Source organism: Tupaia chinensis, unplaced genomic scaffold, assembly GCF_000334495.1.
Source record: "Tupaia chinensis unplaced genomic scaffold, TupChi_1.0 Scaffold000262_1, whole genome shotgun sequence".
Taxonomy (NCBI): domain Eukaryota; kingdom Metazoa; phylum Chordata; class Mammalia; order Scandentia; family Tupaiidae; genus Tupaia; species Tupaia belangeri.
Window position 1 is genome coordinate 2093465 of NW_006159742.1, and position 11892 is coordinate 2105356.

Below are 11892 nucleotides of genomic sequence, written 5' to 3' on the forward strand. Positions count from 1 at the left end.
TGCTTCCCCCCCCCTGCCGATCCCACCCTGTGTGCTTCCCTGGGTTTTCTGCCTCTCCCTCTGAGGACTGATTCCATGTTGCTCACACCTAACTCTTACTGCTCAGCAAGTAGGTGGGATCTTTTTGGGCACAATGTGTGTTTTTTCAGATCACTATAATGTTTCCACAAAGGAAAGTGTCTGAGATACCAGAAACTCTGAAAGAAACTCTGAGACTATAAACCAGATGTATGCTTCCTGGGCCTATCCAAACAGGTGATTAGGGGGAGTGGTGGGCCTCTGGAAGAAGACTGCTTCTAGTGAAAGACAGACCCACCAGTTGGCAGCTATGTGACTTTTGTTCAATTTCTCAACTTCTCTGGACTTAATTTTCTCTTTTATAAAATGGGTATAATACATAATCTACCTAAAATGGTTTGGGGAGGATTAAAGTTTACATTATACACAAATTCTGTATAGATGTTCAGTTCTTTTCTTAATGGGATAGAAGCATTGAATGAGGAAAGAGATGGGGAGAGAGGATGAATGAGAGAGAGAGGGTGAAAGGAGAGAGATTTTTGACAGGATCTTACCATGCCTCAGTCCTGTCTGGGGCTCTGAGTTAGCACCACAAACGTGGGCCACTGCAGCTTATCTATTTAGCCCAATCTAACTGGTTCAGGAACAGGAAGAAGCCTCCCAGGCAGCCTCAGTCACTGCACAGTGGCCACTATGGCTGGACCTGTTTACTATTTCTGATCATCTTTACCTTTCCTTCAAATGTCATACCTGGATCAAATTGTTTTCAAGGTATTAATAATGGTCCTTACAAAATGATTTATTGGTGGCTGGCCCCATGGCCTAGTGGTTAAGGGAGTCAGATCCCACATGGCCACATATGCAGTTCAAGTCCCAGACCCAGGAGCTTGATGAGCACACCAGGCATACGTGTATGTGCCCAGAGTCTTGGCACTATGGAGAAGCAGATGCAAAAGGAATTGTGATATGACCATACCCATTGGGAGGTTCTCTCTTTCTCTGTCTCTCTCTGGCAAGAGCATATGTCCTCTGTAAACGTTTTTTTAAAAAATAAAAAGAATTTTAAAACGTTTCTTTGTCGCTCTCATTTTGCTTCTCATCGATTCAGGTTTCCCTGGGGCTTCTGCATGCCCATGCTACACACATTCTGTGGCCTCCAGAGCGCTGGCAGAAATTGGAATCTGTTCTTCCTCCAGAGCGCTTTCCAGTTCAGAGTGAAGAGGAATGACACCGTGGGCCTACCTGACCTGCTGGCATTGGGATACCAAACACAGGAAGGGGAATGGAGAAGAGAACCTTCCCAAATGGAACAGTCTCCAACACCATGAGGCTGTGCAAACCTATCTCACTTAAGATAATCTGTCTTATGAAAGAAAAAATAATTTAAAATATTGAACAGTATTAAATAACACCCGATTTTGTGTTAACTTCTAGTACTCTACTGTTTAGTGCAGAGCTTGGGAATATGAAAATACTGTATCCATATGTCTTAAAATGGTGAACTCGAGATCATTTGTTATACATACTAAGTGTATTGATTGTTGGGTTTTGATTTTTCTGCTTACTGCTTAAAGATTTTGAAAATTAACATTTGATGAAAACAATTTGCTGTTTGCTGTCAAGATAGACCATGAAAATACATGTTGTACATACAGTGACAGGGATTATCATTGACAGCATCTACAACGCAGTGACTGCCAGTTAGGAAGAACACATAATGTCAAAATAAAACAATGATTCATTCAAGTCTTGTTTTTGGTGTTTAATTATCATTTAACCTATATATCCATTTATGAGGACTATACGATCTCTTCTGGAAGTAATGAATTAAAGTAATGAAGAACCAATTTTATCAATACTTCCATGCAATCAAACCTTTGTTATTGGCCCTTTTTAATCTAAAACTTCTGAGTGATCTCATACTTATTCATGATGATGAACATTTATCAGCATCCAATCACTATTTGGTAAAAAGTTCTCAGTGAAATGGGAAAAAATTACTCTAGAACAATCAAGTTTTCTTTTCCTTTTCTTTTTCTTTTAAGAGATTTATTTGATATAGGATACATATACTCACCAGAGGCAAAGAAAAAGAAAGAGAAAAAGAGAAGTGAAAAATCATCCGCTGAGGAGATGGTCATACCACAATCTCTTCTTCTCTATTCTCCTCTTGAGATTTTTGGGCATACATACACACATGAAGTATGAGTTTCAAGCTACTGATTCTGTGACTCAAACTACAGTCAGCCATGTGGGAGTCTAGCACCTTGACCACTACACCACCTGCTGGCCCCAAGTTTGATTTCCCTCCCAAGTGATTTCTCAGCGTTCATGTCTATAATCCTAAAATCACCCATTGAAAAGAGGAATAATTGCAGAATAATAGATTCTGTAATTTGTACAAATAGGTACATTTCCTGCATGCAAGTCTGTATTTATGAAGCCTTTTTTCTCTTTTCTTCTCATTGGTTAGAAGTTTGTGCTAATGAGAACAGTTTCTGGATCAATTCCCTTTGTCCACCTGGTTTCTTTTTCTTCTCTGTTGGCAGGAAAAATCCCAGATAATGACCAGCCATCTTGTAAATGCAAGTACTAACTCATTATTAGCAGGCAGAAACAGAAAGAGAATAGGGGGAAACATGCATACTAAGAACATATGTTACAACTAAAACTTCATTCGTATCATGTTAGTTAATTCAACAAATGATGATGAACTTTTATGTTGGTCAGAATTAGAGTTTTAAAGCACATCTGCATATAAGTTTTGATGAGTCTTCATTAACTTTCTCAATTTTTTTATCCTAGTTCCTCTTTTCCTCTATTTTATCTTCATACTCTAGCCTTTAACTGCAATATACCAGACACTCACTGATATTTTAAGGCTATATATATTTTTTCTTTCTTTCTTGACAATGTGCATCCCCTGAGATTACCTGTAAAATATTTAGTACATACGGCATTGACTCTTTAGTTGCTAGAACACAGACAATCTGAGGATCATGGAAGAGGAGATTGAGTAGTGCTGGGGAGAGGTGGAGTGAGGAAAAACTGAGGGGTGCTGGAAGTAAGTGCTACTTTTTTTTTTCTTTTCACTAGTGAGTATGTGCACTCACCAGAGTGAGAAGCAGAGAAAGAAAGTAAGCAAACACCCCCATTAGGGGGAGCGTGCTGCAACCCCTTCTCCTCCACTTCTCCTTCCAGGATTTTGGGCACACATGCACACACATACCTGGCATGTTTCTTAAACTACTAGATCCAGGACTCAAACTACATAGTCAACATATAGGACCCAGCCACCTTAACCACTATGCCACTGGTGGGCACAGTAGGTACTATTTACCACTAGTACGGAAGAATTCTGTATTTCAGCAATTTAACAAGCTGGCTATCAGCCTTGCCATTTTGTTAACTACTTTCTTATTCAAACTATTAATACAAGGTAGTAAATCTTTAGATAACAGGTAAATGCTCTTTCTACTCCATGTTGTATTTTCTAACCATTCAGCATCTCACCAGCAGAGTCAACACTAAATGTGTGTTGAACAATGCAACTCAAGAATTACTTCTTCAGGGACCAGCAGTTAGCATAATGGCTATGTTGCTGGACTCCCATGTAGTCGACCGCGGTTCGAGTCCCGGACCCAGAGGCTTAAAACTTACTCCGGGCGCGTGTGCGCACATGCCCAAGATCCCAAGAGGAGAATGGAGGAGAAGGGATTGCGGCATGGCCATCCCCCCGGGGGGTGATTTCTTGCTTTCTGTCTCTCTCTGTCTGTCCGGTGAGCGCATGCACCCTATAGCAAAAACCTCTTCAAAAAAAAAAAAAAGAAGGGCAGTTAATCAAGTGCTACCTGGTATATACGTTCATGAACACATCAATCACACCACATGTTCACAGTTCAGGAATGCACTATCTCCCCTACTAGACTGAATATTCTAAGGCTGGGTTTGTCTAGCTCAGCTTGGTAATGTGATTGCACGTAATTGACAGTAAAAGTCTGTCCAATCAGCATACAAAGGAACTTTAAAAAGTCTGTAGTGGGGCCAGTAGGTGGTGTAGTGGTTTAGGTGCTGGATTACTGCGTGGTCGACCGTGATTCGAGTTTCAAACTGGGCAACTTGAAACTCATGCTGGTACATGTTCATGTATGCCCCAAATCCTAAGAGAAGAATGGATCAAGACATTGCCATCCCCCCAGAAGAGTGATTTATCACACTGCCTCTCTGTCTTTCTCAGTCTCTCTGGTGCGTGCATGCACCCTATAGCAAAAATATCTTTAAAAAATTATTTTAAGTCTGTGGAAAAATAGAATTAAAGTATGAGTTTATTTTGGTGCTAAGAAAAAGTTTTAAATGTATGCATAATTTTTCATAATGCATGTTTCCATGACCTTTTTGAAGACCACTTGTGCTAATGTTAGGCACTCTGTTAAGGATAAAAACTCAAGATGAATAAAACAGAAATTTGAACAGTCTACTGGTGTAGAGGGCACTAATGAAAAGATAAAACAGTTACCATGCAACTTAGCAGCAGGTGTAGAGCACAGAAGAGGTGCTGAAGGAGTAGAAAAGGCTGTGAATCCGATTCTACCCAGAAAAATCTGGGCAGGAGACCTTCCCAGAAAAGGTGTCATAGAGCTGTCTTCTAGGATAAATAGACCTCTCCTGCTGTGAATTATAAACATAATCCAGATCAAATGATTTCGGCCCCTGAAATTATTTCTACTCTGACATTACTGCCGGCTGTTTGGGATATGTGTATGTACTGAGTTTTATACATTTAATTTGTAACACATAAAATAGTGATTATACCTCAGGAGGATTGAACTATGCCATTCATTTTGATTTTATTTTTTCAAAAGTCATGTCAAATAATTTCACCAATTATTTCATGCAAATGTGTCATATATGGAAGAATTTTGAAGCTTTAATGAGTGGGAGCGAACTGTGTGATGCAGCGTTAATGTACTGCTCAGGAAAAACCAGATCCCACATAGCCACCCCAGGTCTAATTTCCTACCTAGTCTGCCAGAAATCTGCCAGGCACGGGCACAAGTGGCCAAAGTCTGACAGAACAGAAGAGTGGGCAGAGAATTGAGGCATCGCTAGACCCTGGAGAAAGCATCTCTCTCTCTCTCTGGAGGAAGTCAGTCTCCATCTGTCAAGCACAGCACATGCCCTACCACGAATAAAATATAATAATGCTCCATCTGTCAAGCACAGCACATGCCCTACCGTGAATAAAATATAATGTGTATATACACACACACACAAACACACACACATAAAATGATTGTTAGATTACAAAATTAAATTGGTATGCTCACTTTGGCCCGGTAAATGTAGTTTCCAACTTCATATGGTCAGAAAAAAATGTAAAGAAAAACTTTAATGGTCTATACTATAGATAGAGAACTTCACTAGCATTTGCCCATTTGAGGAGGACAGTGGAGACTGGCCTTTGACCATCAAACTTGTAAAATATTTCAATACCCTTAATAAATTACACTATTTACTTTAAAACAATGACATAATCTAGCGTAGTCAAAAGTAGAAAATTCTTCAAAAGGTTCTTCTCTGATTATTTTAGTCCAAAGCATACAAATCTTCACGTTTTTCTCTCTCCCTTCCTACTCATCTGCATGGACTTGGCGATGCCCTTTGACCTTATTCAGGTTTCTAATCAAAACTGCCTACCCCTGGGGTTTGCTGATATCCTTCTAAAGTTGTCACTACCCCTTTGGCACCATCTGTCTTCCTAGACCCCTACTGCTGCTTCATGTCCTCGATAGCACTCGCCCACCGTTGCATCACGTTCTCTCTGTGTGCCAATCAGAACGTGAGATGATGGGATTGGTGCTGCTCAGAACTGCTGGGTCCTCAGCGATGCCGGCAGCCTCAAGGTGATAGCCTCTCTTTCTTGTATTGTCGTTCCGTTCCATTTACTGTCTGCTTTGAACTTGTCTCCCTATTCTCATGTTTGGATCTTCCATTTCCTTATTTCATGTCTATAATCTTATTTTAAATATTTTTGTTTCATCATTTATCCTACATTCTAGATATCTTTCTCGGATGTATCTTTCCTATCACTAACTAATTTTCAATAATTATGAATAGATGCTTTTCTATTTTCAACATCATTTTCAAATTGATTTTATGTACTTCTTATTATAGGGTTGTTGTTCAGAAGCCAAGAGGTTCTGTTAACAAGGAGTCCTACCCATTCTGGGGCTGGGGAGTTTAGACTGAAAGGGTAGCTTTTTAAGTCCAGTTGCCAGAATCCAGATGTGATAAATATTCTTTCTTGAATCTAGAACCAAAACATATGCACACTATAGCTGTAGGGTTTATATCTCATCTCTACGAAACAGTTCCACTTAGGACAAGAGCATCTCTGGCTGCTCCTAAGAATTACTCTATCATGAATGAATTTTTGAATGTTTTTATTATTGTGATTAGTAACAATAGACCAATATTATAGGCCTGGGGGAAAATATAATGATCCAAGTTTATGAATGTGTCCTAAACTCCATACATGGGTATGTTTGCAAACATGCCTGGCATGATGTTCCAGCTGCTGATCTGGAACCCAATTTGTATAGATGACCATGTGAGATCCGGCCACCTTAACCTCCATGCCACCTGCTGGGCCCTCTCGTATGTCTTTTTAAAAATGTTTTTAGTCCTTTTTCATTTCTCTGCTTCAGTTTAGGTATTTTTTTCCTGACCTATCTTCCAGCCCACATATTTTCTCTTTAATTGTGTATAAATGCCTTAAATTATCCATCAAGTTCCTAATTTCAATTTTATTTTTAGTCATAGAATTTCCACTTGATTCCCTTTATACTTTCCAGTTTCCTGACAAAGTTTCTCATTTTATCATTTGTTTCTTAAACACATTAAATAATTTTTATTTTAAGCCATTTGCATGATTACTTTAATATTTGGATTTCTTGGGAGCCTAGCAGACAACATAGCAGTTATATCATTGGACTCCCACATGGCCAACCACAGTTTGAGTCCCAGTCCCAGTGGCATGAAGTTCACACTGGGTGCATGTATGTGTGTGCCCAAGATCTTGGGTGGAGAATGGAAGAGACAGAATTGTAGTATGACCATTTCCCAGGGGGTGATTTCTCCCTTTCCCTCTCACTATCTCTGTCTCTCTCTCCAGTGAGCATGTGTGTCCTAAGGCAAAAACCTCTACCAAAAAAAAAATGAATTTCTTATATGTCTGTTTATATTGACTGTTTCTTTGTTTTTCTAGGGGCTTGATCAGTTCCTACAATTTTGTATACTTACATGCTTTCAATGCAGTTTGAAAAAAATCACATTTGAAACATTTCAGAGATAATTTGAGGTCAGAGATAATATTAGAAATAATTTGATAAATATTAGCTCTACCACTGAAATGTAGGATGTATCCCTTTGAGATCTGAACCTTTGGTGTTTACTATGATCTTTTCACTTCTTTGAGCCTACCAAACCTGTTCTCATTTTCTAAGCCTCCCAGCTATTGAGAGTTATTGGTAAATAACTTCAGAGAAAGAATGGGCGAATGTCTCTCTCTCTCTCTCTCTTATACACACACACACACACCCACACACACCTCTGTTCTTTTTACATCTAGAATGTTGAATTTACAAGTCATTTATAATGCTTACTGAAGGAAATTGCCTAGGTTTCTAGATGTACTTACTGTGAAAGTTGGTCCCAAGAGTGTGCCTTGCCACTGCAAGAGCTAGAATCTCATATGACTCTAGTACGCATAACAAAGGTGGAAGGGGTAAATGTGCTCACAATATTTTAACACCTCTTTCTAGGATTTTGCTATCCAGAACAATATTTTGGAATCTTATCTTATCTTTAAATTAGTTACAGTATAGGATCAATATAAAATTATATGTAGTTTGATGTACAAATTACTAGAAGTTTATATACATTTTTATGTATCTTTAGATAATTTACGGAATCACATTTAGCAGATACTCAACTTTGTACTTAATTCTATTCCACATCCCTTTGGTTTTATGTGAAATTAAATCATCTCGTCATTTATTCAATTTACATGTGAATACTTATGTACTAGAAACTCTTTAAGATAGTGGAGAATTAAATCCACTGAGGTGAGGGTGGTAGCCTGTCACATGGTGGTTAAGGTGACTGGGTCTCTCATGACTATGCAATTTTTGTCCTGGTCCCCACGATGTGAGAAATACTCTGGGTATATTTGTGTGTGTGCCCAAAATCCCCAACAGGAGGGAGAAATGGAGAAGGGTTTGTGTCGTGCCCATTCCCTTGGGGAGTACTTTTTCATTTTCTCTCTGTGTCTCTGTCTCTGGAGTGTGCATGTGCCCTGTGGCAAAATTAAACAAGTGAAAAAAAATGAAAAAACACTGGATCATTGTCAAGAATAGTAAAGTTGGTCCCAAGAAAGTGCCTTGCTACTGCAAGATCTACAGATGAGAAATGAAATGTAATGTTTCTAATTTAGTTTGTACACTTGAATTTCCATTAACAGATATCAAATGGTGGTTTTAAAAATTAATTTTATTTGAAATGACAAAAATTCCTTATTTTATAGATTAAACATCAAACATCTTACAAATTAAATAAGTGAAGCTAACATAAATTGAGAAAAATCATAGGAAATCTATTAATGGAGAAGGAATGTGTTCTAGAAGCTATTGACTTTTGGAAGCATAATGCTGAGTATAACAGTAGTTGGACAGCATTTCTGTCACTTTCACTTCAGCAACTTCCCAGAAGTCCTTGCAAGTGTGCTTTATCTCAATACAGATAGGTTCACAAGAACTTTGAGAGGAGCTGCTTTTCTCCCCCTGTTGGTATTACACAATGTACCCCTGTATCTGTATCATCTTCCTTGTCTTTTCATTCCTCATTATTATTCACATAATCAGGTAATATTTCTTTCCAAAGATTGCCAAGTTATCAACTCCATTCTAACCATGTTAAGAAAGCTGTATGCCTATTTATAATCTTTCTGTTTTGGAGTAATATCTCTTCATTTCCTATCGGTTGAGGTCTGAAGGAAAAAAATGACGCTTTGCTTTTTTATTTTTTATTATTTAGAGATATTTTTTGCTATAGGGTGCATGTGTTCACCTAAAAAACAGAGACAGAAAGTAAGAAATCACCCCCCCGGGGGGGAGGGCCACACCCCAATTCCTTCTCCAGTTGCCTCTCTGGATTTTGGATATGTGCACACATGCACCAGGCATGAATTTCAAGCAATTGAGTCTGGGGCGTGAACCCCAGTTGGTCTTGTGGGAGTCTAGCAACATAACCACTACAGCATCTGCTGGGCCTCAGTCTTTGTTTTCATAAAATTTTAAATACTTTCCTTAAGTTTGTAACAAAATACTTTGATAAAGTTCATGTCAGAGCTTACTCTACTCCTTGCATTTTTGTCTATAATACCTATCATGATATGTGGTCTTCATATTTCTAGGTATATTATATCAAGTAAATTCACTGAAACATTTACTACAACTCTCCTTCCATAAAAACTAGAGAAAAATATTGTGGACTTAGTAAGGGCTCCTGCTTAATAAGTTATTTTTCCTTGAAAGTACATTGCAAATTAACAGACACATAAACTAACTCTGGAGTGCATCATGATAGAATACATTTGAGGGACCAATGGATAGCGTAATGGTTATGTCCCTGGACTCCCATGTAGTTGACTGCGGTTCAAGTCCTGGAACCAGTGGCTTAAAATTCACACCAGTCCCTTGTGTGTGTGTGCCCAAGATTCCAAGAGGAGAATGAAAGAGAAAGGATTATGGCATGGCCCTCCCCCTGGGGGGTGATTTCTTGCTTTCTGTCTCTCTCTCTGACTTTCTGGAGAGCACACACATCCTGTAGTAAAAACCTCTCAAAAAAAAAAAAAATAAAAGAATACATTGATTACCATTTATTCTTTATTTTACATTTTAGAATATTCAAACTTCAGCAGTTAAGCTCACGACATACTTATCTTCATATACTCATCACCATGTGTGGAGCACGGATGTTTCAGACTTCCACATTGGATATCAAGCTTGAGCCACTGATAGACTGTTACGTGCGTCTTCTCCTCTAAGTCATCACTACCATGTCAATCTGTGGTTTCTCTTTTAAACCTCTGGCTATTTAGTTTCTAATTGAATGACAGTTAAACATTTCTAATCTAATTGAAATTTACCTCTTAGGGATTACTTTGCATTATCATCTGGATATTCAATATTCTTGCATTAATAATAAATGAAACACATGACAGATGGATTTTACTTTTCCCTTCGAAAACTTCAACGCTCTCGTTTGATAACCAGTGTATATCATCCTCCTACAAATTGTTACTGAATAACCCTGTGATTCTATGTATTAATCCTGTATCTTGGCATTTAAAGATCTAAATCCTTCATGTACAGCTATCATTTGATTAACATACCTTTGATGAGGTTATAATTAAAGAAATTGATTTCCCTTAGCTCTCGTTTCATCTACATTTAAGTGCCTACCTTTTCTGCAGATCAAGAAGGTTTTTTTCATCGTCTCCATTTTCCTACAGCAGCCACCTATACTTTAAATCGAATTTGGAGACCTTTACAGCTAAAATGAATTTTTCTCATTAAATTAGGTAGATATGCATATACATTATTTTTTATTGAGTTTAATTTTCATATGATTTTTAAGTTAAGGTCATTAAACCTCTAAATGGGATCAAATTGCCAAAATTATACGATGGCCTGACATATGTCCAATGGAAGAGGGAATTTAAATATTTTGGACTTTTTATACTGAGTTTTTGGTTTCACATTTCTAATTTTCCCTTGAGAGAGAAATGTTAAGGTTTACTAAAGTGTTCATCTCTCTGCTCTGAAATTCTTTCATACAGTCTGAATTCCCTCTGAAATGATCCCCTTAATAGAACATAATGAGGAAGAGTTTGAATCCTAATACCTGCTTGTTTTCCATGACCCTGGTAGTATGTGGCACCCTCTAAGGAGAACATCTAGTCAATAAAATTATGTTGATGATGACAGCAGTTATTTATTGGATACTGCCCATGTATCTAGCACTGTGCTAAAGCGATTTACATATATCATGTATTTAATCTTTCAAACAACATTCAAAAGACTGCATGCTTTTCCTCAAACAAGTGAGAAAGCTGAGGCTCTCTGTAAGATGACTTGCCCAGGACCTTGAAGCTAGTGAGTGTTAAGGACCAAGATGGGAACCTAGTATGCATCTAACTCTCAAGGCAAATGTCTTTATTTTTACGATTATTATTTCAGTAGTTATACAACTTCAACCATTGTCATCATCTTCTGGGGATCACTTTCTAAAAATATAGGTAATCATGGATTCTTGGTCTACAGGGCTTTGGCTAGAGGGATGGTCACAGCAGGAACAAGGAATTCTATCTCTAGGATTTTTAGGGTCAACTTTCTTTATTCTCAGGTTTGGACGTACATAAAGATTTTCCAGGAAGAATAGAAAGTATGTTGTCGAAGGGAATCATTTTCCATTCTAGATTTTTCCAAGACTGATCTTGCTTTATTCCCTTTTTTAGGGGGAAGGCATACTTTACTAATTTCCAGTCTTTGTTTTCTTAGAGAGAGTTTTTTATAGGGTACATGCACTCTCCAGAGAGGCAGAGACACAGAGACAGAAAATGAGAAATCAACTCCCAAGGAGGATGGCCATCCCCTTCTCTTCCATTCTCTACTTGGGATTTTGGGCACACACATACATGTGCCTAGCATGAGTTTAAGCCACTGGGTTCAAGACTCAAACCATGGTTGACTATGTGGGAGTTTAGCAACTTGACTATTATGCCATCTGCTGGCCCCTAGTCTTAATATGGTG

At 38.2% G+C, this 11892-nt stretch overlaps 1 protein-coding gene across 1 annotated transcript in view; it reads left to right on the forward strand.

Moving 5' to 3' along the window:
* The window catches only part of LOC102485309 (mitochondrial inner membrane protease subunit 2), a 1014188-nt gene extending 1012439 nt beyond the window's left edge, over positions 1 to 1749 (forward strand). The window contains exon 6 of the mRNA XM_006149436.3: positions 1127 to 1749. Coding sequence (XP_006149498.1) covers positions 1127 to 1246 — 120 coding nt within the window. The 3' untranslated portion in view covers positions 1247 to 1749. The remainder of the gene's footprint in view (positions 1 to 1126) is intronic.
* The last annotated feature ends 10143 nt before the right edge of the window (positions 1750 to 11892 follow it).